At 41.6% G+C, this 27,162-nt stretch overlaps 2 protein-coding genes across 8 annotated transcripts in view; one reads left to right on the top strand and one right to left on the bottom strand.

Annotated features, from left to right (window-relative positions):
- Positions 1–21,112, top strand: part of obscna (obscurin, cytoskeletal calmodulin and titin-interacting RhoGEF a) — a 44,572-nt gene extending 23,460 nt beyond the window's left edge. For 3 of the 7 annotated variants that reach the window (XM_079158126.1, XM_079158123.1, XM_079158128.1), the window contains 43 exons: positions 3–269; positions 438–704; positions 835–3,078; positions 3,179–3,245; positions 3,353–3,447; positions 3,550–3,665; positions 3,812–4,012; positions 4,171–4,253; positions 4,497–4,670; positions 4,831–4,990; positions 5,114–5,215; positions 5,492–5,656; positions 5,973–6,131; positions 6,276–6,453; positions 6,667–6,780; positions 6,882–7,049; positions 8,152–8,254; positions 8,349–8,478; positions 8,558–8,663; positions 10,757–10,865; positions 11,108–11,238; positions 11,317–11,429; positions 11,815–11,983; positions 12,147–12,234; positions 12,326–12,526; positions 12,619–12,679; positions 12,760–12,837; positions 12,928–13,100; positions 13,240–13,266; positions 13,399–13,551; positions 14,099–14,144; positions 14,255–14,332; positions 14,505–16,233; positions 16,456–16,584; positions 16,706–16,831; positions 17,383–17,550; positions 17,686–17,782; positions 17,927–18,166; positions 18,485–18,708; positions 18,829–18,843; positions 19,081–19,177; positions 19,529–19,678; positions 19,793–21,112. In XM_079158126.1, the coding sequence (XP_079014252.1) occupies positions 3–269; positions 438–704; positions 835–3,078; positions 3,179–3,245; positions 3,353–3,447; positions 3,550–3,665; positions 3,812–4,012; positions 4,171–4,253; positions 4,497–4,670; positions 4,831–4,990; positions 5,114–5,215; positions 5,492–5,656; positions 5,973–6,131; positions 6,276–6,453; positions 6,667–6,780; positions 6,882–7,049; positions 8,152–8,254; positions 8,349–8,478; positions 8,558–8,663; positions 10,757–10,865; positions 11,108–11,238; positions 11,317–11,429; positions 11,815–11,983; positions 12,147–12,234; positions 12,326–12,526; positions 12,619–12,679; positions 12,760–12,837; positions 12,928–13,100; positions 13,240–13,266; positions 13,399–13,551; positions 14,099–14,144; positions 14,255–14,332; positions 14,505–16,233; positions 16,456–16,584; positions 16,706–16,831; positions 17,383–17,550; positions 17,686–17,782; positions 17,927–18,166; positions 18,485–18,708; positions 18,829–18,843; positions 19,081–19,177; positions 19,529–19,678; positions 19,793–19,973 (9,482 nt within the window). In that variant the 3' untranslated portion in view covers positions 19,974–21,112. The remainder of the gene's footprint in view (positions 1–2; positions 270–437; positions 705–834; positions 3,079–3,178; positions 3,246–3,352; positions 3,448–3,549; positions 3,666–3,811; positions 4,013–4,170; positions 4,254–4,496; positions 4,671–4,830; positions 4,991–5,113; positions 5,216–5,491; positions 5,657–5,972; positions 6,132–6,275; positions 6,454–6,666; positions 6,781–6,881; positions 7,050–8,151; positions 8,255–8,348; positions 8,479–8,557; positions 8,664–10,756; positions 10,866–11,107; positions 11,239–11,316; positions 11,430–11,814; positions 11,984–12,146; positions 12,235–12,325; positions 12,527–12,618; positions 12,680–12,759; positions 12,838–12,927; positions 13,101–13,239; positions 13,267–13,398; positions 13,552–14,098; positions 14,145–14,254; positions 14,333–14,504; positions 16,234–16,455; positions 16,585–16,705; positions 16,832–17,382; positions 17,551–17,685; positions 17,783–17,926; positions 18,167–18,484; positions 18,709–18,828; positions 18,844–19,080; positions 19,178–19,528; positions 19,679–19,792) is intronic. The other 4 variants (XM_079158129.1, XM_079158124.1, XM_079158125.1 and 1 more) reach the window with 3 other exon arrangements.
- A 431-nt stretch (positions 21,113–21,543) lies between these two features.
- On the bottom strand, positions 21,544–24,943 carry guk1b (guanylate kinase 1b; the record flags this gene model as incomplete). The annotated part of the gene is made up of 8 exons (XM_079158134.1): positions 21,544–21,576; positions 21,735–21,820; positions 21,901–21,985; positions 22,352–22,490; positions 22,957–23,053; positions 24,066–24,185; positions 24,536–24,577; positions 24,832–24,943. 8 exons carry the CDS (start codon positions 24,941–24,943, stop codon positions 21,544–21,546), a joined length of 714 nt encoding a protein of 237 aa, XP_079014260.1.
- Positions 24,944–27,162: the final 2,219 nt, after the last annotated feature.

Here is a 27,162-nt window from a genome sequence, read left to right as displayed (position 1 = left end):
AGAGCTCCCACCACTCTTCAAGAAAGACTTACTGAGTGTAAAGGCTGAGGAGGGAGGTACAGCCTGTCTGTGCTGTGAGCTGTCTAAAGCTGGAGTGTCTGTACAATGGAAGAAGAACAAGCTGCCACTAAGAGCGAACAGGAAGTACGAGATGAAGCAAGATGGCTGCCTCCTCCAGCTGCACATCAAGGATCTCAAACCCGAGGACAGTGGCAGCTACACATGCCAAGCAGGAAGTGCAGAGACCACTGCTACAGTGTCAGTGAAAGGTGTGTATATTTGGCAATTTACTCATATTGCAAACCCAACAACATTATAGGTTGACAGAAAGGTCATGATATTGTGTACCTAAAAAAAAGTTTGTCCTCTTCTGGTATTAAACATATTCCCATTACACTGACGATGTATGATGTTTACAATCTGCACCCATTTCCCAGAGCTCCCACAATTCTTCAAGGAAGACTTAGAAAGTGTGGAGGCTGAAGAGGGAGGTACAGCCTCTCTGTACTGTGAGCTGTCTAAGCCTGGAGAGTCAGTGCAATGGAGGAAAAACGGGGTCCCACTAACAGCCAGCAGGAAGTATGAGATGAAGCAGGATGGCTCCCTCCATCAGCTGCACATCAAGGAGCTCAAACCTGAAGACAGTGACAGCTACACGTGTCAAGCAGAAAGTGCAGAGACCACTGCTACTGTGTCAGTGAAAGGTGCGTGCATCTTTATATCTAATTGGCAATGTTACAGGAACAATATACGTTTACTCACGTTCTTTTTCTGTCCAACCTCCACCACGCATAAAGCAGTTGTCAACTAAATATGTTTAACTCTCTTGTCCAGCACTGCAACCGACTCCACCAAAGGTAGAGCCTCCAACGATTCTGCCTCAGGCAAAGGGCACTGTTCCCAAACCAACTCCTAATCCATTGGACCAGAAACCTGCACTCCAAGAGCCCAAACCTGTTCCTCCAGAGCCAAAAAAGAGAGTGAATAGGAAAGCATCTATTACAAGTTTAGAAAAAGATGTGGAGCCATTGTTTGATCAAAAACAGAGCATCCAACCTGCAAGGTCTACAGAGAAATATGTTGATGTTGCAAAGAACGAAACACAACTGGAGAGGCATAAGGAGAAAGACAGTGAGGTGTACAAGGATGTTGACAAGTCAATAAGACTACTGGGAAAGGAGGATGGTGTAGACAGGCAGGTGGAAAAGACAGCAAGACCTTTGGAAACAGAAAAAGACATTTTCATGGAGAAGAAACAACCAGGATGGAATGCAGAGAAATTAGTCAAGGTTGACCATATTGCAAGTCAGTCAGACAGGGTTCCAGGAGACACTGTGTTTGAACAGAAGAAAAAGGAAAATGAAGTTGAACAGAGTTCAATACACGCAGGAAAGCCTTCAGAGAAAACAAGTGAAGTTGAGAGGAAGGAAAGCCATCCAGGAAAAGTCCTGTGGAAGAACAGTGAGGATGAGAAACAGCCTGTAAAACCATCAGAAAAGTTTATTGGGAATACGACAATACGAGAAGAGAAGTCTACCGTTGAGGAGGGAAAAGTAGAAGAAGAGGAACCTTTTAAACCACCAGTAAGGTCTAAAGGAAAGGTAACAGGGGTAAAGGAACCACCAAAGGAAACTGAGGAGATCATTGTCCAATCAGTAAAGCCTAGTGTCAATGATTCTGATGGAGACAATGTACAGAAAGAGCATGTGAAAATGCATGTGTCCACAGAGGCAGAGAGAGAGAAAATGCCACTAAAAGTAGTGCCACCTGTAAATCATCTGGACAAACAGTCAGTAGAACAACCTGTGAAGACTTTAGAGAAAGAGGCTGAATGTGCCCCTCCAAAACCACCTGTGAGGATAAAAAGCAAAGCAAAGGGGGCAATGGAAAAACAATCATCAAGGGACACAGAGACAGATCAAGATGATCAACAGATGACAAGAGTTTTGGTGAAAACAATGGATGATCTGCCAATTAAACAGTCAATAGGGTCTTTGAAAAAAGAGGTCGAAGAAAAACCAAGATTCCAGAGGAAACAATCTGTTACTACATCAGACACTGAGATAATTGAGAAAATTAAGAAACCTGTGAAAGCTGCGGAGGAGGACGCAAACACAAAACAGGCGATCAAACAACCAGTAAAACCCATGAGAAAAGAACCTAGACTGGATCAGGAAATGAAACTAGCAGTCGAGCCAATGAGAAGGGAGGAAGAACAACAAGCAACAAAGATGACAGAAGACATTCCTCTCCTCTACATTTCTGAAGATGAAACTTTCTCAGAGGCTTTGACTGAGATCCCCGCAAACCACAGCAATGTCCAGCCCCCTGCCTCTTCTGTTGAGGGGTTGACCCAACCCGCTACTCTTCCTCCAATTAATGTACCCCAGAAGGTACAACCGCCAAATGAAGCAACACCGGAGATTGACATCAGCGTTGAGGATGAACCACAAATGCAAGAGGCTGCAGTCAAGATCCAGGCTGCATTCAAAGGCTACAAAACCCGCAAAGACATGCGACCTGTCTTTAAAGAGGTGTTTAAAAACCAGAGTGCAGATCTTCATGGTACAGTCACTCTAGTGTGTATTACAGAGGACAAACCCAGCTCAGCACGCTGGCTGAGAAACGGCCAACAAATCATTAATGACCAGCGATGCCGCGTTCAGACTACAGAGAACGGTGTGTGCACACTGGTGATCAAAGACCTGACCGCCATTGACAGTGGAATCTATACATGTGAGGCGGTGAATAAGTTTGGTATGACCTCCTACAATGGAAACATAACAGTAGTACAGCCTCAAAAGCCCACCCTGATAGTCCAGAAGCCTGTACACACGCCACTTGCGGCCATTACTCCTCTGCAACCCGCCCCGTCGCAGCCTGAAGCCCAGGCCGAAACACAAACTCAGGATCTGCCTCAGACTCATACCCAGATACCCACTTCAGCTACAGATTCAGCAGACTATGTAGAAAATGTGAGTGTTTCTCTGTGGGAGGCCTACACCCTGACAGAGCAGGACACTCAGATGACAAGCTTACAAGAGAGGAGAGGATCCTCAGTCATTGCTGCCAGCTCCAGTGAGTTACACGTTTATTCCCCTAACTGTAATTACAACAAATATCGATTTACTCTACAATATATCTAGAGTAAATACTAAATGGTTTCTGCTTCCAACAGTGTCGAGTCCCTCGGATTATGACACAGCTCCGGATATGATGGAGCCTGATGGAACTGGCCCAGCAAGGTCAGACAGCAGAGAGAATATCTGTTTGTTATCTGACTTTTATTGCTAATCTTTTAACTTTTAACTGCTCATGAAGATACACAAAATATCTATGAATTTTGTTACAGGGAAGAAATAGAAGCAGCAGACCAAGTGCCTCCAAATGATGACAAAGAACAGATGGCTCCTCCACAACCTGCTAAAAAACTACTAAAGGTCAAAGGTAAGCAATGTTGTGATCTTTAATTGCTGTGTTTAATTGTTCCTCTTCCCAGCAAGTTTCCCATCAGGTATACTATAGCTAATTTTTCTCTGTCATTCATAGGAGGGGCTCATGAAGGTAGAATGAGGACGCCATCCCCTAAGCACCACCGAGCTCACACACCCTTAACTAGTACCGTCTCTGGATCAGAGTCAGAAGGAGACGAGGATAGACGAGAGGTACTTTTTTCACGATATACGATTTTGGACGTATGCACTATATTAGCAGTAGTAGTAGCAATAGAAGTAGTAATAGTAATAATCGTATTGCTTATTTGATTGTATGAGCCGTAAATGATGATATATATTTTCTTTTTTCACCTCAGATATTTGAAATGTACGTGGCTCGTGCTGATTGTAGTCCAAACAGTGGAAATAAGGACAGTTTTGTTCTGAAGGAGGGCCAGTTTGTAGAGGTCCTGGACTCTGTCCATCCTGACAGGTGGCTGGTGAGAACCAAACCCACCAAAACCAACCCTGCTAGACAGGGATGGGTGTGTCCAGCCTACTTGGAGAAGAAGAGGAAGGTATGGTGTTTAAACCAGGTTTCTACACTAATACTGTGTAAACATGTTATATTCTGAAACATTAATCATATAGTTTGTGAGGTCTGCTGTCAGCAGAGACAATTTCTTCAAGTAATAAGAAGAGAAAAGGCTTTTGTTAACAACAGTCTTTTGAATAGGAGACCTTCCCGCAACTGAGAGCACCTCAAGAGGATCTTGATGGAATTGGGTCTACAGGAGAAGAGTACAGGAGAGCTCTGAGGTCCGTCATTTTACTGCCAGGTTACATAAACCGAGAGGAACGTAACAGGACTAACAGGACTATTATTATTATTATAATTGCGTTTATGTTTATTATTATTTCTACTTTTTGGTTATTCTTGCACTTTTTCCTTCCAGCATGTTAATAACTTGGCTTTTGTGATGACGGAGAACTTATTTATTCTCATAACAAACAGTAAAAACACATCACATCTAATCTGCCTCAAATTCCCTTTATCTTTAGCCAACTGATCCAAGGCCTGATTGATGGAGAGGAGGAGTTTGTAAAGGAGATGAAGATGTTCACGTCTCACCAGCTAAATTATTTGGACTCCAGCCGCCACGTCCCCATTAACATCCTCAACCAGAAAGAGATCATTTTCAGGAATGTCAAGGACATTGTGTTTCTACATGAGAGGTAACACACAAGAAATGCATTGTACTTCTGAATAGAGAGATATTATTGGAGGTTTCATATGGAGATTTGTGTGGACAGCTGTCTGCATGATCTTCTCCAATGTCCTTTGAACTGTGTTCCTTTTCTGCTATCAAGACTGATGTTGACATTATTGTATCAGGTCCATCCTTCCCGGGCTGAGAGAATGTGCCACAGACGACGACGTGGCCATGCATCTGATCAAGTACGCTGAGGGCTTTGAGAAATACCTTCACTACATGGTGGGACAAGCGCAAGCAGAGGCCTGCGTCACTGACAAGGCTGTCCAACAGTATTTCAAAGTATTCACAAAATCAGTTTGCATTTAAACATCAACATTTAACTTGAACATTGTGGAAACTCAGGTGCTGAATAGCAACATTATTACACTGATCTACTGTTCTTTGTTGCTCATTAAACCTCAGGAGTTACCGGAATCTGGTAATCCTGACGCACCTGTCATGGATGTCCTCACCTTCCTCCAGCGACCAGTGGAAAGGATTCAAACCTACCAGGCTTTACTGAAGGTCAGCATACAGTTATATTTTTTACAAATACATGTTTGCAACCTTGATCAATAATGTCAGCGTGATAGTGGCAATGCTTGGCATACATTATTCATGGGCTGAATAGTACATTTTGGCTTGTTTCCATATCTTGGAAATCAAACAGGAATATTGTCGAGACATTTTGTTATTTCTATACAAGATTCGTATTTAATCTACGCATGTAATCTTGTTCTGTTGTTGCACAAATTGCAGTCAGCGTAACGCCTGAGATGTAAATAAAAATGTTATTGGCAGGAGCTGATCAAGAACAAAGCCAAAAGTGGCCAGAGCAGCTGTCTTTTGGAGGATACCTTCTCCATGGTGTCCTGTCTACCCTGGAGGTCTGACAACCTGCACCAGGTGTCCCTCATTGAGAACTACCCAGCTCCTCTAATCGCCCTGGGCGAGCCTGTGCGACAGGTAACTTATATGACTGACATGGGTCCATTATGAACATTAAAACTTTTGTTTGTTTGTTTTGTTTAAGCAAAAAAATAATAGTGCCACTGAAAAATAGCTCGAGAGCAAACAGTTTCACCAGAAGTTCACCAGAAAAATGTAATATTTAGTTAATATAACAGTGTGTAAGGCGGCCTTTTCTATTACCAAGTTGGACTAATAAGTCAACTAAAAACTTTTTTCCATAATAATGCCTCAATCACCAAATTACTTGAGAGGTTATCAGCCTTCTATGAGCACTTTGATAAAAAGAATGTCCTCACTTGCCCCCCTTTAGGGAGTCTTCACAGTGTGGGAGGAATCTCCAGAAATTAAGACGGCCTCTAGAGGGCATCAAAGGCAAGTCTTTCTCTTCAAGGAATGCATTGTACTGTGTAAACTGAAAAGAGACACCAGTATGAACAGTGACACCTACACCTTCAAGAACAAAATGAAGGTAAGATCTGTTGCCATGCTTTTTTTTTTTTTTTTTTTACATATTCTACTTTCTGACAGTAAAGCAATACAGACAAAATAAACTGTTCAATACACAGATGTGATGACAATTCCTCTTCCCAATCTCACTTTTCAATCTACCCAGCTGAACGATGTGGAAATAAAGGAGGCTGTGGGTGGAGATGAAAAGTCTTGGGGGCTGTGGCATGAGCACAGGGGTTCAGTGCGGAGGTACACACTGCAGGGCCGCTCCACCCTGGTGAAACTCTCCTGGCTCAAAGACCTGAAGGAGCTCCAGCAACGTTCCAGCCTGCCCACTAACAGTAAGTTTGTAAATCATACGACTATCAAATATTTTCGTGTCTGTTATCACTTAATATGCTATTTTCTTAAAATTACAATAGCAGCTAACGCATTACATTGACCTCTGATATTCGGATATAAAGGTTTAGTCCCTGTGTTTGGGAATTGATATGGCATAATATTTTCATTGCTTGGTGAGTGATTTCTGTATTTGCTTTTTTGTCCATCAACAGCCCCACCAGTGTTTGAGTCACTGTTGTCTGACTGCACAACAAAGATAGGACAAACGATCAAACTGACCTGCAAGGTCACAGGATCGCCAAAACCATTGGTCAGCTGGCTCAAAGGTCAGAATTAGCTTATTAAGATATGTAGATACTGTATATATTGTACTAAGATGTTTTTACAACGATGGTTGCACACTATAAATCGGATGTCCACCTCTTAGACGGCCTTCCTTTAGAGGACGACCCCCGTCACATCATCACAGCAGACCGGTCTGGCATCTGCAGTCTAATCCTGGACAGCATGACTGCAGAGGACTCTGGACAGTATGCTTGCTATGCTACCAGCTCCATGGGCAGTGCTGGTACTCTGGCTAAGGTTGTGGTGCGCGGTGAGTCTGAACATTGTACATACATGTACTGTCACAGAGAAACACAGAACATTTATACTTTTACTACTACTACTACTTTTACTACATCATATAGTATTATGACTGCAATTACAATTACCAATACTAACACTAGAACTCATACTGCCACTACTACTATTATTACTCTACTACTACTACTGCCACACTTACAGTTACAACTACTACTATTGCCAATACTAGTTTTACTACTTCTGCAACTACTATTACTACTATACTAAAACCTGTATGACTATCACTGTGGCTATAGCTGTCACATTTACTTATATTGTTGTTACTACTACTAGAACTATTACTTCTACCTATTGTTACCGTCAATATCCCCACTGTAGTTACTTCAATCACTACCGCTATTGTTTTTGCTGTTACAACTACTGTTACATTAAATGGATGGCTACTTCTATTCAATCTACTACTACTACTACTATATCTACTACTATTAGTGCTGCTATAAGTACTAATACTTGCGGTGGTGTATTAGGTCCATTTTAGGTAAGAAAATGAATTAATTACAGATCCGTGGGAAGGGGGGGTAATATTTTGAGGAATAAAGTGGGATATTCAGTGAGAATAAAGTGATACATTTACATGAAAATAAAAAAAATAATTCTCTGAGATTAAAGTCACAAATTTAGACGCCATCTGAATTTCCTTGTGGCTTAAGTGGTGTTCATATGGCAAGGATGACCTCTGAGCAATACAAAGGTCCTGAAAGATACATGTACACGTTTTCTTTCATGTACTTTATGAACATAAATAAATACTAATATAATTATTATTTTTGCACTCTGAGGCTCATGTTACCACAGTGGTTGCTTGACAAAAAAACTAAAACAAAAATACCCTACAAGTTTGTAGTCTCGTAAATGTGTGCCTTTAATCTCAGGTTTTTCTTAAAAATGAATGATTTTATAATCCCAGAGAATATCCCAGTTTTTTTCTCGTAAATTTATTTTAAATATAGAATGGACCTAATACGCCTTTCAATACTGCTAAATTACTATACTGCTAATTACATAACTGCCACTATTGGTCTATTCCTCATCATATTTCTTCTTCTCTCCAGCTCCACCCAGATTTGTGAGTCGGCTGGAGAGTGCTTGTCTGCTGGAAGGAGAGGATATACAGTTTACCTGCTCCACACTTACTACTCCTTTACCACGAATCAGGTATGGCAACGCAGAGCAAAAGTAGCCACAGTAGTTACTACATACTATTTTGATCATTGTGTGTTTGAAACACATCCACCTTTGGGTTGTGCAGGTGGTTGAAAGATGGAAGAGAGTTGACTGACCAGCAAAAATACTTCATCCTGAATGATGCTCGGAGTGGAATCTTGTGTTTGACGGTCATCAGTGCAACAGAGGCAGATATTGGACAGTATGAGTGTGAGGTATAAAACTCCTATCTATAAAATCAGATCAGAGATCTCCCTGTAAGACACATAACGTCAAATGTTTTGTGTCGTTTAGCTTTCGAATGAGTTTGGCTGCATCAAGTGCAAAGCAGGGCTGTGCCCCGCTTATGTACCAACGATCAACATCGAGGACGACCAACCACAGGACTTGCCTCCTAAAGGTAGGACAGCCAGAGCCACTGAAGGTAAAGATTCTCCACACAGGATGGAAACCCAAGACAGGGTTTTCACGTGGATGCTCCTCACTCCCACTAGTTTAGCTGTGTTTGAGAAGGGATGAAGCACATGCCATTGTCCAGTTTCACTCCAGTTCACCTCACATCTGATCCCGTCACCCTTTTTACTCCACATCATATGACATCTCTTCACTTTCCAACAAACTGCAACAATGTGCATCAATTTCCACTTTCAACCACTACCACTATCCATTCTACCCAGTTGATGCCATTTTCCTTTTTTCCATTTCACACACTCACACCAGTGGTCACTTGATCCCCAGGGATTATGGCATAGACTGAATGTTTATCATGTGAAATGCATGAGCTAAAAGCAGCCCTCTAAATGCTTTTTTCTTGCCATTTCTAGTATTGCTATTTAAAAGATTATCGACGTTACTTAACTTAAAAGGCAGCATGTGATGACTAATGCACACTTCATACTGTAAGTGCAAGTTGTCTGTCTCTGTTGAATGCAAAAATCAGTGGCTACTCTTCTACCAATCTACTACATTGAACTTAGCAACATTAAACTCATACCTAAACATAACCATCCCTGACCTGAAACCTGTACATTACAATGTTAATCTTTCCTCTTTGGTCTAATGTGTTTCATGGGTCACTCCATCTGTTCCTCTGTGGTGTGTGCCAAGCACTTTCACTTCTGTGTGTCTTTCACTTTGCGAGTTGTTACAGTCAGTCATGTGATAGAAACTCCCTCAAACTTAATACCTAACAATAACTGTTTCTAACAACCTTCTATTGCCATTACCCAGCGGGATCTAGTGGCTGCCATTCAACATAGACACCATACTGTACTTCTCAGCATCCTCACCCATGAAAAGACATTAATAATGTTTTTGTGTTTTTCATCATGTTTCCACTTTCCACAGGGGGCATGGGTTGAAACAGACTAGACTGACATTAGGATACATAATGATGAACCTTGAGGTGCCAGAAACTAACAGCAGTAATTGAAATACAGAGATAGCAAGTAGCACTATTACTGTCCAATATAATATGTAGTGATTTTCCAACTGTAATATATATCAAGGTATCACTGTTACTATCACATAAGGTCAGAAATAAAAGTTGTAGACTACAGCAGAATATTATTAGATGTTGACGAAAAGAACTGTAAGTTTGACGATATTCTTTAAACAGAATATAAAGTTATCTCACTTACATATACACTACCGTTCAAAAGTTTGGGGTCACTTAGAAATGTCCTTATTTCTCAAAGAAAAGCACTGTTTCTTTCAATGAAGATAACATTAAATTAATCAGAAATACACTCTATACATTGTTAATGTGGTTAATGACTATTCTAGGTGGAAACGTCTGGTTTTTAATGAAATATCTACATAGGAGTATCTGGAGCATCACATTTGTGGGTTCGATTATACTCTCAACATGGCCAGAAAAAGAGGACTTTCATGTGAAACTCGCCAGTCTATTCTTGTTCTTCGAAATGAAGGCTATTGCATGCGAGAAATTGCGAAGAAACTGAAAATTGACACGAAATTGTCTGGGTGACCCCAAACTTTTGAACGGTAGTGTATATACATTCTTTTTTTCTGTATTTTTGACACCAGTTCACCATGTTTGCCCTTCCATTGTCCATAACCTACATCTTCCCTCTACTATTCCTAAAGCAGGAACTTCCTCACATGGACCCTTCCATGTAAGTCATCATTGTCATGATAACAACAAATAACCACTCGACATTCCCCTTTCTCCTCTTGCCAATGCATGCCCAGCTAACTCCTACGAACACAAGATGGTCATGTGCTGGGCAGGTGTTCCCTTTACCGCCATGCAGGAGTGGGCATACGCTCATGTCCTGTTGATGTGTTGGGTTAGTGGGTTTAAACCCTCGCATACTGAGGTAAGAAATTATCATTATTACTATTCCCGGTATGTAAGGTAATGTATTTTCTTCACTTTTCCAATGATTCAGTAAAGTACAGCCAGTGTGACATAATAATTCCTTAAAATATACCGTAAATTCCCACTGAGTGTCACTTTGGTTTTCATAGATGCAGACTCAGAGGGTTGGTCGACTGCCTTTGTGAAGAAATGGCTACAGACGGATTTCAGCCCCACCTCTATTGCTAAGATGCTTTTCCCTCCTGGACACCCTGAACAGTACGTTTAGTGCCACTCACATTACTTCATTAACATTCCTGTAAACTGGCATCAGCCTCGACCTGGTAAACTTTGTCTGTGGTTGGTTGATTTATTAGTGTCACAATTGTAAGATTAGAATTAGGTGGTTAAAGAGTAAAAAAATAAAATCGTAGAATCCAATAAGTAGTTTTGTGAATAGTGAGTTTTTTCCCCTTGAATGATCCGTCGTGCTTTATTCTTACCTTTTTCTTTGTCTCCAGAGCTGAATGTAGCACTGAAGAGGCTGTTCCTGCCTCGACATCCATGGATCAGGAGGTACAGCAGCCTCTGTGTTACCTAGAGGAAGAAGAGGAGATCTTCATCTCTGAGCAAATGCAGGAAATTACAGATGGTATCGTTGTCTCTTTAACATAAGTATGACTTCTATCAAACTCTGTGTGAATACTAACTGATCTTTTCTCCTGCTCAGCTCCTCCCTCCATCCAGGTAGCCACTGAGGACCTGTGTGTAGAGCCTGGCCAACCAGCCACATTTACTGCCATCATTACAGGAAGACCTACTCCTAACATACAGTGGTACAAGGTAGGAGCACTGTAGATCATACCTGAAGGGTTGGTGGCTGGGTTCTTCCATGAAAAGAAATATTGTATTCCTACTATGCAAACTATGTTATGTGCCTATATTTAACAAGGGAAACATGGGTACCATACAGAGTGCGAATTATATATCGCACCATTTTTCTTTTATTTCAAGTTTTATATTTTCTTCTTGTTAAATAATAAATAGTTTAGTCACACTGACTATGAAGAATAGCCTATTTTGGGGGTTAAACTTCCACCCTTGCAGGTCACAGATGTCACAGGGGGAGGGTATTATGTTTGTTTTGTCACAAGACAAAGTTTGAACAGATTTGGGAGACCATGTAGCTGTCCCTGTTAAAACTTAACTCTTTCCTCTCTGATTGGAGGATGGAGAGGAGCTTGCACTCAATGAGAATGTAGAGATATCACAGCATGGAGCCCGCTGCTCAGCGACCATAGTGTGCCCCGAGGGTGAGGACAGTGGCATATACACCTGCTTCGCCTACAATGACTCTGGCCATGACTCATGCCAGGCTGAGCTGACAGTGGAGGAAGGTGAGACAACAGTAATGCATCATTATTCTACTTCTAAAGACATATATTAATTCATTAGATGTCACAAAATGATATTACTGTAAGGAAGTTAAGGAATCTATTGTGATCGATGTTGGTCCAAGTGGTGAACCTGTTTTATTCAAAGGTTTTGTTTTCTCTGCAGGTCCACTGGAGTGTCAGGAGAGAGAGGTGGAGCTGGGCAAGAGAAGGAAGTTATTCTCCGTCTATGATGTCCACGAGGAAATTGGAAGGTGAGCCTTTAATTTAAATTGCTGCATGTCCAATCTGCCCACGAGCCCTGTGAAGATCTGATACGATCAACATCATCTCCTTGCGTTTTAGGGGAACCTTCGGGGTAGTGAAGCGTGTCGTCCACAGACGAACAGGTGAGGTGTTTGCTGCCAAGTTCCTGCCTCTGCGGAGCAGCACTCGGACCAGGTCCTTCCAGGAGAGGGACTTGCTATCCCGTCTGGCTCACCCCAGAGTGGCCTGTCTGCTGGACTTCTTTTGTACCAGACGCACTCTGGTGCTGATCACAGAAATGTATCCTTTCTGTTGAATGCCGCAATATAATCACTTTTTCTCCCCTCACAGTGATTTGTATTCAATTAAGAGTTCTTTAACACCATTTCTAGCTGCTGTTCTCATGGACTACTTGACCATTTATTACTGAAAGGATCAGTTACAGAGAAAGAGGTGAATCTTCCTGACGAAATTACTTTTATCTTCCAAATATTATGAATGGCTCTTGGCTAATATGCTACACTTTATTTCAGATCCAGTCATACATCCAGCAAATCCTTGAAGGAGTTGGTCACATTCACAGCATGAACATGTTGCACCTGGACATTAAAGTGAGATTTTGTGGTCCTACATTGCATTATTAACTGTCATTATTTTTATGTGGTTCTTGACTTTTACATTTTTATTCATACTGCCTTCAGCCTGAAAATATCCTAATGGTGTATCCGCCCAGAGATGAGATCAAGATCTGTGACTTTGGCTTCTGCCAAGAAATAGACACATCCAGACACCAATACAGCATGTTTGGTACACCAGAGTTTGTTGCGCCGGAAATTGTTCACCAAGAACCAGTCACTGTGGCCGCTGATATTTGGTAAATGAAATAACTATTAATCTGGCAAATTGAGACTTGCATCAGATAGTATTTGTGTGATTTAAATAAAACCGTGTACAATTTAAAACAGAGTAAAATGAGACAACATTACATTAATACCTCTTTCTCTCTCTGCTAGGTCTGTAGGTGTTATAGCCTATATATGGTATGTATCACTGCACTTTTAATAATATTCTAAAAATCATCACAAAATATAATTTTCAATTATCAAAAAGCCGTGCATATGACCTGAGTTTCTTTTGACTATTTACATCACGCTTTATCTTTTTCTTGATAGTTTGGTGTGCCGATGCCCTTTCGTGGGTGAGACGGACCGTGCAACACTGCTAAGGGTGGGGGAGGGGACCCAAAACTGGGATGCCCCCGACGTTACGAACAGGAGCCCTGAAGCCCAGAACTTTCTCCACATGCTCCTACAGCCAGATCCAGAGTAGGGAACCAGTTTTGTATTGCTTGCACTGCCACATCCAGTCTCTCGAAGTCATCAAGCATATTTTCTAAACGTAATGCAAATGAAAGAAAGTCCCATTTCATGTGACAAATGAGCATACAGTGATAAGCACCAGTGATACCACTTCTGATTTAACAAATCAAACCCATTCCTGTAAAAGCTACATTTAGCTAATTTTGAACCTTCACTGATCAAAAGTGAGGTATTGTGAGGCTCGACCACAAATCTGGAAAACAAGAAATGTATTGGAAAGTGACTGAATGCTGCATTAAGTAGGCTTATCATTCTTTGTGGCTGTAGTATCACCCCTTTCACATTACTGCCAGACGTTTGATCCAATGCCAATATAAGAATATCACTCTTAGAATAAGATAACATTTGCAACCACCTCTAGTGGTTCTCACACAACTGCGGTGAGATGTAGTGGTGGGCTCAGGTTGCCAGCACATCCTGACAACACTGATAGGTGTGGTTTCATGGTGCAACATAACACAATTCTGACTCTTCACGATTTTCCTCTACCCAGAAAGCGACCATCTGCGTTTGAGTGCTTGAGCCACGAATGGCTCCAGGTGAGAGGAAATACAACACAATCTGTGTTTTAATCAAGCTTCACTGGATAAAAAAAAACATACTACTCTAACTTAGGAACACAACTAAAACACAAATATTGTGTCCACAGGACGAATATGCAGGTGAAGACACGGATGAAATCAACACAAAGACTTTGAAAGTCTTCATCTCAAAAAGGAAATGGCAGGTGAGTTACCAGTCTTCTTCGAAACCACAACTTCTGGGCACAGCAGGAAGTCCTAACTGGTTTCTTGTAATGTTGATAATCTTGAGGGTGAACATGATTATATATTGTCCTGAAAAGGAAAGCTGTTGTCTAAGTCTGTCTTCACCAATATCTCTTCCATCTATTTCGCCAGCGTTCTTTGACTTGCATTGGGTCAGTTCTCACACTGAGGCTCATCCCTGAGCTGCTGGACGCTCCTCTCAGAGAGACTGCGGTGACAGTGCCCCGCGAGCCCCAGGAACACAGCAGCACCTCTCCGAGCAGTGGCTCCTCTTCTGAGTATGATGAAGCTGACTCTTTGGACTTTTTCCAGTACTGCAGCCCGACTGAGGACGAGGAAGACACTGAGGAGGAGTATGATCCTTTAACGGAGAGAGCGCAAATCCCTGAGCATTTTGCCAAACTCCACCTTGAAGCAGAAGAGGAAATTATATTAGAGGAAGAGGATGGGGAGCTGGTAGGAAGGAGGAGCGTACTGGAGCGAAGTACGAGTAGGCAGTCAGTTGCGTCGTCAGATGTATCCGGTCAACAGACACCTCAGAGGGAGCGTAGGTTCAGCAGAGACAGTAGTCAATCTCTCTACCTATCTGATGGGGATGAGGGTTCAGGGAGTGACGGAGGACGTATCCCTCGTGGCAGCGTCATCCGAAGCACTTTCTACAGCACCTCCCATCAGCTTTCACCCATGTCCGCCAGACACATGACATTACGGGACAAGTTCCAGGCCAAAAAGCAGGAGAGAGGCCGCAAGCCACTCCGGAGAAGCTTTTCAGGACGTCTCAACGAGCCTCTTATTGAATATGTGGAGGATGAGACGGAGACCAATCGTGGCCAGAGACGGGGATCTGTCCAGCCTACAATGCAGAAGTCCTGTTCCTTTGACAGTGGTGTTGGCCTCGCCCACACCAACGTACCCCCTCACAGGAGGAGCAGGTCTCTTGATGAGTGTTCTCGACGATCTCCCAGCTCACCCAAGCGCACAATGTCAGGTGAGGAAGAAGGCTCTCAAAGTCTGAAGGAAGATTTGACAGATGATGAAGTGGCAGGGAGAAACTTCTTAGCCATCCCGAGCCCACGGCGACCCACAAGAAGAAGAGGCTCCGTCGCTCCAACACAAGGGGCCGCCATGCGTACTGGATCATCTGTTCCCTCAAGCCTCCTTGCTGGAGACAGAGTTAGCCCCAGGATGGATCAGGAGCAGGCAGGAGCGAGCGACACCTTCGCTGGCTCACAGGGGTCTCTGGCTGAGTCGTCCATTTTGGAGCATGGTGGCTCTGAGTCTTCAAGTAGACTCGGCTCTTATGAGGAGCTGAGTCATGGTCATCTCAGAGGGAGATCCAGATCAGGAGAGAGTGAAGGGTATGATGATCGAGGGGAGCCTCTGATTTCAGCATCCCCATGCTCATTCCAAGAAGTTAAACCTAGGAGCTTGTTACCTCAGGCGCCGCCGCGTAACCGCACGAACTCCAACCCCAATTTATCGAGCAGAGGTCAGCCGGGGACACCACTTACAGCGAGCCCTAGTCCCAGCCTCTCTTCTCTGACTCCAGAGAGGCCTCCCAGGGCCAGGGACAAGAAGGAGGGATGTGGCCTCCAAAGGCATGGATCTGCTCCAGCCCTCGAAGCCCGGCCACCCACAGGAAAGTCACCCAAGCTGGGACTGCTGAAGATGTTCCGCAGGCAGTCCTGGACTGGCCATTCATACTCCCAGCTGGACAGCACAGAGCTAGGACCCACGCTAGGAGAAATCATGAAGCCAGATACTCCCACCATGTCTCTGAGGAAGAAAATGAGAGCTTCAGCCTCCAGCTTGACCAAGCTGTTTTCCAGGTCTTCCAGTAAGGAGGATGTGAGTAAAGGAGGTGAGCTATTGCAAATTATGCACATTTTTCAATAAACAGAAAATGATGTTAGGCAGCATCCATATTAAGAAAGCTAAAAATACATCATATAGACATTAGGATATGGGCATTATTTCTATATTTTTTGCTAGTCTCAGTTATATTATAATATACATCTAAACTGTCTTTTTATCAAAATGTAACATTTTGTTTTTCCTTTTGGTGTTTTGTCTTTTACAACAGGGGCAATAGTAAAGGGATCAGCTCCCGTCCCACCTGAAAGACAGCATAGAACTGGTCCTGAGAGTCCAAAAAAGAAGACCTCCAAACTATTGCCTTCATTTAAAATACCTGCTTTCAAAAAGACAAAAGGTAATGAATACGCTACATTCTGTGTATTATGCATTTCCACTCCGAGATGGCCTGAAAACCTGGTATTCTCATTTTGCTATAAGTCTGGCTGTGTATGTTTGATCTACTCCATAATTTCCAGATCTGCTGGTCCGTCCCAACAAGGCTGAAGTGCTCCAGTTAGATGGAGGTGGAGTCCTGCTAGTTTGGAAACCAGTCCAGTCCAGTAGTGACCCTGTCACCTACTGTGTGCAGTACTGTACAGACGGTGGGTTCTCAGAGATGATGCAGCAGCACAGGAATTCAATTAGTGGTTTGTGTGAAGAAGAATTCAAATTGGACAAATGTGATTACCGTTCCGCACTTAGAAATATCAAAATATATCTCATCAAGCATGCCCCAGAAATGACGAACTAGATATTTCTTTTCAATTGATATTTGGTACTTCTCAGTAACTACCACATTTTTATTGGTTTAACTTTTTCCCCTTTTGCATTCATTACATATGAAAATCAAGTTACTGAAATATTGTGTTGAAGATGCATAACACATTCCTCTACTCATAAAGGTAATCACATATACGTTATAAATGTTTATCTATGTACAGTCAAATAGTGGGATGAAATACTAAAACAATGAATTCTGTGAATAATACAGAAAAGGAATGTGAATTTCTGTACAGCAGAATAAACACAAACGACTAACCGGTAATAAGCAGTGACATTACAAATGTCACTGTTGCATTAATCTGAGAGAGCATTAATATTTGCAGTAGGTGTGGATTTCAGAGTAAAACTCTCTTGTCATGCACCTCCTCAGGTGCGGACTGGACGGTCCTGTCGGAGGAGGTGACCGAAAGCTGCTATGTGGTGAAGGACTTACCCAGAGGAGCCTCTTATGTGTTCAGGGTGGGTTGCATCACCAAGACAGGAGCAGGACCTTTCAGCGATGCTTCAGCGCCCGTTGTTATGGCTACTCATCCTGAAGGCAAGATGTTTGCTGTCACTGGTTTGGTGTTTTCAATATTTATAGCAATGATATACTCATCAACTGTGAAATGTGCAAACAGCTACGACACAAAAAGGTTGCAATGTTTTCACCTGTATTTATTCTGCTGTACAGAAATTCACATTCCTCTAATCCGGACTGAGTCACTGGGGTCAAAGATGACTGTGTCGGAACGACACAAGAACTACAATTTCCTCTCTGAGATCAACAGGTAGCGATTTTAAGCAACTTATCTTTGATTAAAAAAAAAAATGTACTTACTGTTTTTAGTTTGTTTTCTTCATTTCGGCATTATTTGGGCACTAATATGTCATATTGATGTTATATTCTTCTTTTGTTTGGTTCTCTCCTACAGGGGTCGTTTCAGCGTAGTCAGCCTGTGCAGGGATGCTGAGACCAGCCAAGTGTTTGTTGCCAAGATCACCCCTTACCAGGCAGAGCAGAGACAGCTGGTGCTGAGGGAGTACCAGCTGCTGAAGAGGCTTCATCACACTCACCTGGTGCAGCTGCACACTGCCTATTTCACCTCCTTGTACTTGGTGTTAGTGGAGGAGCTCTGTCCCGGCAAGGAGCTGCTCTACAGTCTGGCATCGAGGTAAAGGAAAGGCTTGAGAAACATAAGCCTGCAACCAAATAGTATGGATTTATACGCTGAGTAACATTATCAAGTAGTCCATACAGCGGAAAGCCTACATATTACTTCTTTAAAACTCTTTATTTAGTCCTAAAAGGTCTGTAGGAGAGATGTTTCAGGCAGAACTGATCAACATATGATTCCAAAATAAGACGCTCTAGTTAGTCTAAGAAGACTGCGAAAAAAATAAGCAACAGATTTTCTGAGAAATTCGTTGCTTCTGGCAAAAAGTTTATTTTTGCTCAACCAATTTTCTGTCTGTGTTTTACGCCCTCTCAGAGATCTGTACGCAGAGAATCACGTCGCCGAGCTGCTGGTTCAGATCCTGAGTGCCGTTGACTACCTGCACAGCCGTCGAGTCGTCCACCTGGACCTGAAGTCTGACAACATGCTGGTGGATGACTCTAACCACCTGAAGATAGTCGACTTGGGCTCGGCTCAGTCATTCACGCCCGGTCAGCCTCTCAACATCGAGCACATCCATGGCCTATCGGAGAGCAAAGGTACTGAAGTATTTCTTGTTTAATATCAAAAGGCAAACTAAATTGTGTAAGATTGTGATGCGTGCATTGTTGTGGATTCTCCTAATGTACTAAACCTTTGACTGTGATGGCCTCCAACAGACTGCCGCAGCAAAGGTACACTTTCTTTAAGGGAGGACGGATTGATGGATGGAAATAATTCAGCCTAACTTCATCCACCTCAGCTGATCCTATCTAACAAATCCAAGTCCATTTTCTTATCTTATTTTAATCCATTTTTCTTGTTTGAGTCATTTACCTAATTCAGAAAATTAATATTGTGAGTGAATGTGGCATTGCCAGTAACGGCACAACTCTTTATGGACAATATCCTGTTTCTGTCTGTTTTGTCAGTTTATATTGTCCTTCCTAAAGCTCCGGAAATCCTGGAAGGTCAGGGTGTTGGGCCTGAAACTGACGTCTGGGCTATTGGAGTTCTGTCCTTCATCATGTAAGTATAGAGATATAGGTGAATTGTTGCATTAAATATTTTGTTGAAAGACAATATTCCGTATATTTCTTCTGTTATGTAATAAATGTGGCTCCCACTTTTGAAAAAAAAATATCAGAACAAAGTCTGACATTTGTCTAAATAGCAGGTATGATAGTGGACAAAATGACAATTCTAAAGAATGAATCATCCACATTCTCTTTCTTTAGAAAATGTTATTTTTCATTATGTAAGATTTAATTATGAAGGCTGATTCAGTCCAATAGTTGTCCTAAGATGCTGAATTTACTAATATACTATGCTGTTCGTATTTTTGTAAAATGTATGTGTGTTTTTCCCTTTCTTCACTAGGTTGAGTGCCGACAGCCCGTTCCATGCAGAGCACAGCTGGGAGCAAGACAGAAACATCAAGAAAGGGAAGATCCAGTTTGGACGCTGTTACCCCGGTTTGTCAGAGGGAGCCTTAAACTTCATGAAGAGCAGCCTGAACAACAAATCCTGGTGAGCGTCTATCTGAAAAAAGCAGTTTGCATCAGAGTGTTTATTTGTGTGAGAAGTCGTGTCAGTGAATTAGGAATGTGTAAATCCTAATATGCTAAAAAAAAAACTTTGTAGGGGGAGACCCACTGCAGCCGAGTGTCTCCAGAACCAATGGCTGCGTGCCCATCGTGCCCCACACAAAGGCCGACACGCCAAAGTGTGTTTCTCCACGGACAAGCTTAAAGATTACCTCAAGCAGAAGGAGGAGAAACGAGACCAGGTTCGCACCAAGCTTCAAGGCCCGTTCTTCCAGTGAGGCACCGCTGTGGGGGCTTCTAGAAACTATGCAGCCTTAAAACACATTTCATGTTGCCGTTTCCTGTGGGGCTCGTTTTTGGCTAGCTGGAGCCAGGCCAGATCTCTAAAATCATTTTAGTATCCTCTGATTTTGAAAATGTGATGCGTCTTAATGAGTTTTCAAGGTGTTTCAAAGTGTATTTATCCATTGTGTCTGTTAGTGTGCTTTGGTTTATATGGAAACAAATCAGGGAGAAGGTTTAGTCTAAGAGTGCATGGGATTTTGTGACACGAGAAACTGTTGTTTTGCTCTGAAGAATCAGACAGATGCACGTGTTTGGCCTTAAAGTAAAACCAGTTTTCTGTGCTATTCTTCTTCATACAGAAGCAGATGTTTTTTCTGAGTGATGTATTGTATTAAAAAATGTTCAAGTTTTGCCTTAAAATTAAATGTACAAATGGCAAGTTGATTAGATTTGTAGGTTTTACCTAAGTTTCCTAATACTTAAATATTGGGTCAGTCACCCACCAGAATGTATAGAAGCCCATTCCCGCCAGCAAAATAAAATTAAAAATCCACCCCAAAAAAAATTTAAAAATAAAATATCCACCCAAAAAATAAATAATATATATATCCACCCAGAAAAAAAAGTTTTTTTTTGTTTTTTTTTGTAGCTGGAAAAAAGTAAAAAAAAATAAATAAAAAAAAGATTATGATGTTTTTTTTTTTTTTTGCTAGCAAAAGAGATTAGAAGTGCGCATGCGCTTCAGTGACGGATGATCTCCTCACAGGTCCCTTCATCCCCTCGCCTGACTTTCCATGAAAACGACATGTAATTCTACATATTAATACTTATAATGATATATAACATCTAACATTTACAAAAGTCACCAGTAATAGTTACCTTGTGTAGAATTGCATGTCGTATTTTTTCCGGCAAAACAGAAAATATATGGGTGGATATATATATAATTTTTTCGGATGGATTTTTTATTTTATTTTGCTGACGGGAATGGGCTTCCATAAGAATGAGTTGATGGATGAAATATTAATTAAATGGCACAAAAGTGGTAAGTCATTGTCCTCACGATCTTTATTCAGTCTCATTTGCACACAAACACACAAAAGTACATGCAAATGATTGAAATGTAATATATGCAAGGTTTATATATTAGATGCATAGACCTCCTTCATAATGGTTAAATTATATGCAGCAATTATTTAAATACTGTTATATTAGTCAAAGTAATCATACACTTAACTGGTAGGGAATTTATTTCTACTGTATCAGAATTCAACAACAACTATTTTGCGATGAGGTACTGACTGGTGGTACTGAGGTGGACTCCACATTTGGCCAGTTCTCAAACTTTGGCTTATGAAAACCAAATGTAGCACTGAATTTGGCAGTTGTACCTTTTATTTTTATTTTCAGCTGGCACTGACCTATGGGTCAGGATTTTCATACCTAGATATCAACCACTGGTTTTGCTAAATCTAACACAACCCCTAACACGGAGTTATTCAGGCCAGAGTCACACGTTTTGGTTCTTCTCCAGCAGATCAAAGACTGGTTACTGTTTCCTTCTTATGATTTTGCCTCCTGAATTTTCTGGATTTCCTGTTTAAAGAGAGATGACGATCATTTTTGTGCGTTCAATCAATGTTCTTGTCCAGAGTATCATGAATATACAATGATCTATGCAACAGATGGCAGAGAATAGCTGCAAAGTATTTGTGAAATAAGTAAGAGAAAGGATAATTTACAGTTTTACTTACATCATTGAGGATATCTTTCAGCTCCTCGTAAGCCTTCTCTAAGTCATCATTGATGATAATAACATCAAACACTCCAGGCTCGTTACCTGGAGAAGAGAATTGGATCAGCTGCAATGGTTGTCTTTATTTCAGCATCATATCAACAATGAACAGCTGAGAAACCTACTGAGCTCCATATCGATGCGTGCGGCCTCCAGGCGTTTCTGTAAACTCTCCTCTGTCTCTGTCTGTCTGTCCCTCAGACGAGTTTCCTGAGAAAGACAATAAAACAAGACATCATCTTTGAACCAAGAGCTGCTCAACGAAGTAACACAACAGCTGTCATGTCTGCAGTTCACACATTTCACAAAGTTGTATTTGTTTTACATTTTAATTGTTATCAGACTAACTTGTACCTCACTATTTAGGAGTTTTTTTAATGGAAATCTTGGTATGAATTTATTATGATCAAAGCAAAAAAAGCAACAAAAAAAACCTTAAATGTCAGAAATTAGCATATATATGACTCATTGATAGCCCACTTTGCACAATCAAGAACAGAGTTTAATGGATACAAAATTACATTGAAGTATTGCATTATATTACATTAATGCAGTTATATAAAGTTGGACATTTACCAGGATCTCCATGGAGGGAGGCTGGATGGAGATGTAGATGGGGTTCAGGTCAGTCTCTTTAATCCTCTTCACCCCCTGGAGTTCCACATCTAAGATGCAGATTTTGTTCATGGCCAGCACATCTTCTATGGCAGCTTTACTAGAGAATCAATGCGTTGTTAAATTATAAAAAACGTATAAAACAAGAGGTTCTTTAAACTACCAGGACTATACATCTGAACATGGATGGGGCTTGGCGATGTTCAACCAGGTATGGAGAGTGTAATCGTGTCATGTTGTGCTCGTCGTGACTAAAGTAAGAGGATCGCTGCAATGATCCAAGCTGCTCACACTCGCACATTGAGTGTGTATTATCTTCAGAATAAGAGGGAGAGATTAAACGTGACACCCTGTCACTGTGCTGAGCCGCAGCGTTGCTCTTTTTTAACTGGGGGGGTTGAAGATCTGCCATCTGCCACCAGGCAATTACATATCCTCTTGATCCCTGTGGCAACGCCTGATTGTAGTCTTTTAAGTAATACAACAGTCTTATAGTCTTACAGAGGTTTCTCTTGATGACATGGTGAAAAATGTGGTGGCATTCGCGCAGGGATTAAAAAATGTACCTCGTTCCATACATGTTTCCTGAAAACTCAGTGTTTTCGATGAAGTCTCCATTGTCGATTCCCTCCTGCATGGCCTCCTTCATTGTGAAGTGGTAGTCTGTAAGATGCATCATGAATATTCAATATAACTCTGCCATGAAAACTTGAAAAATGGTGACAGTGTGTCTTCAAGTGTATGATGTTCTCCTCTAAGACAGCTTTGAGACTGTGTGTACATAGGAAAAGCCTGGAAAGATGAGAAATATGTATTTTGTCAAATACTTTGTAAAAACTATGACAGAACACATTATACTGTCCATACCATATGGTATGGACAATAGGCTCACATTTTCACAAAATCAAAACCTCTGGGGATCTAAAACTGCATAGTTTTAGAAACAAACACGTTACTACTTCTAACACTGATGCACACTGCGATAGCACACAATCATTAGCATGAGAGTCAGCTCAGACTGAAGTAACAATCTGAAGGGGAACGCTGGATATAATAGGAATTGGCTGTGCTGTAAACAAATAGATAATAAGCCTGAAAACATGGCAGACAGTACTTTTAAACAGCACTCAAGAAAACTGCACCGCATAAAATATTCCGATGAAAGATCGAAACCTCAGTTTGACCCAAAGGAAGCAAAATCCACTGTTGTGTTCTAGGTTAATAAAAATGATAATCAAGAAAATAAACAGCATCTTACAGAAGAACAGTTATCTTTTCCAGAGTATTTTAACACAATAATTAAATGGACATGACAGCAGTGTTTGAAAAGCTCAGACGGATCCTCTATTTACCAAAATAACTATGTTATGAATCTTTCTCCCATGATGCTAATGGTTGCTTGCAAATCATCAATACTCCACCAGCCACAGTGGGAAATGGGAATCACTACCGAGGCATCGGGGGGGGCTATTTTCAAAAGCTTTTTACTCCAAAGTGTAAACTGTTTGCTCCAAATTCCTTAGATCATTAAATGTTTGTTTTTTTGTCTTTTCTATTTTTGTGTGTCACATGACCAGTTCCTATACAAGTCCAATGGCAGCGTGGCAGCGTGTCAGGATGATGAAAGTAACCCCTCTGCCTTAAAAACTGTGATCAGGAATCACACTAAGGTCACCTTTATCTGTGATTTCTGATTCGTTTGGACACGAGGTAGACTGTTCTAAGGCTTTAACGGAGAAGACGGCTGCTATGGGCAGTAAAGTAGCCCCCAGAAGCATTGGGAGCGCGTTCAGCCCTATGGAGAAAGCAAAAAAGGAACAGAAAGAGGTTGATCTCTTTATATCAAGCGAGCCATACAGCGGGGACAAAGCCATTTGTGCAGTTCACTTGGGAGTAAGAAGTGTTGTGAGCGTTATTTTAGAATGGGCAGGTCGGGGACGCTGGGAAACATGGTACAGAAACAAAAAGCAAAGAGGTGTAAAATACTCTTTTATCAAAATTCTACAGATTTAAAACTCAAGTCCAGGGCTCATGTACGGTGAGTCACAGAGCATGATGGTCCTATTGCCCTGTGAGGGTGCGCAGAACATCAACCACCCACTTGTAACACTTGTGCAGATGCTAAAAAGTCTGTTTCGACTGTACCTTTGCCATCTTCCTCTCCCGGTCGAGGACTTCTTGTTGTGTCTGTGAGGAGAGGATTTCATCATTAAAACCCACCCAGAAATAAGGTAATGAATCATCAGTTATGTTGCTTTTGATAGATATTAAAGTGGAATTCCTGCAAAGTCTCAGCATTAAAATATTTACTGATTCAACATCTATTGGCATGTTCAGAGTTTAAGCTTCATTCAAGCGGAGAGACTGTCACTCCTGTCCTACTTCATCCTCAGACAGGACGCTGCGACGGACGCCAATGACCAGTTGGCACACAAACGTACGTGACACGCTGAATCCGAAGACGCCCTCGTGATCCTTCATCAGCCTCTTCATCAGAGTACTCTTCCCTGCTCCAGAGGGGCCGCTCAGCACCACAGGCCTCGGTCCTGACATTGTTCTGCGACGGACGGACAGATGGGGGTAAGACAGCAACAGAGGAAGCTCAGATGTATGCCAAGAGCAGATTAAAATCTGTTGAGCCAGCGTAAATCTACAGGGTAAAAGGTTTGGCAACCATTTCTACAAGAATGGGATACACAGGACATTTTAGCGTGAATCATTTTATAAAGAAAATGGTTTGGAATGAATGTCTTTTGACCAAAACACCATTTCTATTATAAGTAATTAAGGTCACCAACTATCCTGTCAAGGTTGAAGGTACAGTCAGGTTAATCCTTTGATCCAAGCTCTTAACCACACTGTCAGGAAGAAACACCCCAGAAATATTTCAACACGTCCATGTCCTAATTGCTGACTTGTTAGACAGCCGGACGCCCTGATTATAATTTTAAGAGTGCCTGTTAATGAAGTCATGGCAGGTCAGCCATCATGATTAATTGGATCTGGGCCGGGCGGCACAAAGGGTCCAGGACAGGTGACCCATTTACCTGCTGTGCTAAAGAGAGGGTGATATTTGAGGGACACGGCTGAATCAAGTCATTTATAATCCCCATTAACGCAATTAATAATACAGTCAAAGTCTGTAACAGTCAAAAAACACCCAAACTGTCCCTTCAACATCTTGTTACTACAAACAATTCACTGGCTTCAGCTGCAGTTTTTGATAAGAACAGCGACAGAGATCAATGAAATCACAAAACAAAGCTTAAGCCCTTTTTCTTAAGCTTGTTGAACTTTTAAGTTATTAACAGATCTAGAGGAGCCTCTGTAAAGTGCTGCCCGTAGTGCAAGATGTCCTCAGTGGCTTTAACTGCACACAAATTCAGAGCATTTAAAATATCTAATATCTAATATCTAATATCTAACAGGCTGCACTTGAGCTGTACAGTACAATACAATTCTAACGCAGCTTTCCTTTGGCTTTAGTTGAGGTTTGCACCTGAACTCACATTAATCACATTAGTTGAATATGTTCTTTATGTAGTTCCTTACCTTTCCTCACAGTCTGTGTCGTAGAAACGTTCAATAGCAGATGAGTCGTCAGCCGTGTTTCTTAATGGTCTACAATGAAGGTGTGTGCGTGTGCATGTGTGTGTGTGTTAGTATGATTCACTGAAGCAGCTCACTGTCAGTCTGAATTACCACCACCTCCCTTCAGCCCAATGACCAATCAAATGGGTGCATGCTGGCTTGTTTTGATCCACGCCGTCCACACAGGAGCAGGTCACAAGATGGGCAAGGTCGAAGGTTTTAACAAACAAATGATCGCGTACACATGCAGCAAAAGCTGAAGTTTGCACGTGAAATTGTTTCTGCTGTCAATCCAAAGACTTGTTGCTTAAGCACCAGAGTTTGGCTTTGTAAGGAAAGGAGGTAAATATACTTTAATTATTTCAAACCGATCGTAAAAATCAAACAAAACTACACAAAGTTGGTCTGGAAGAAGCATTATACCTTTATTTATCCAGGATTGTTTCAGCAAGGCCCTGTTCACACTCATAAAGTTTTACATATTCATACCTGGAAGCTGCCCAGTGCTACCACAGTCTATTCAGCGGCTCCACTCGAGCAAGTCGGTGGTTAAATGGTGGGAATGAGAGAAGCATATGCTCTGCTATTTCACTTTTCCCACTACAATGGATGTACGTTGTAGTAACATATTTCAATAATGAAACCATGGAATTTAAAACGGCTGACTGCCGATAGACTCTGAATTACATCATCCTGTTATTAACTATAAAGAATTCAGGATTTTTGTGGTGTTTTCCTTCTCTGTGATTGGACCTTGTAGTCTTCTGTCTCACGCAGTAAAAGCTCAGAATAGCAGGGTTTAGTGTTCCTCGACTCCAAATGAGCTGTGATGCGCTCTGCCTGACTAATCCTGCGCCGACCCACTTCTTAAAGGGTGACTACACCACATAGGAGTCATCATAACAAAGCTAGCAGGCCTAGACAACACGCGGTGCCTCCTGTCCATTCACGCCTAAGATCCACTCACTCAACAGGTGAATATTCATGTTACCCCCCAAATAAGATTCCTTGTGAAACGACAACGTTTTAGACACACGTTTTATTGTAGTAACATTGATAAAATTAGATTTAATGAGCCTATACAAAGAAACACATCAATGAGAAAGACAAAATGAGCCTGAATGTAATGAGATTATTGTGAATGTTTCCAACCTACAGGAGCTAAACAAATAATAAATGAT

This window comes from Pholis gunnellus, assembly GCF_910591455.1.
Source record: "Pholis gunnellus genome assembly, chromosome: 4".
NCBI classification, from domain to species: Eukaryota; Metazoa; Chordata; class Actinopteri; order Perciformes; family Pholidae; genus Pholis; species Pholis gunnellus.
Note: the sequence above shows the minus strand (reverse complement) of the source record. Positions and strands in the feature narration are given on the sequence as shown.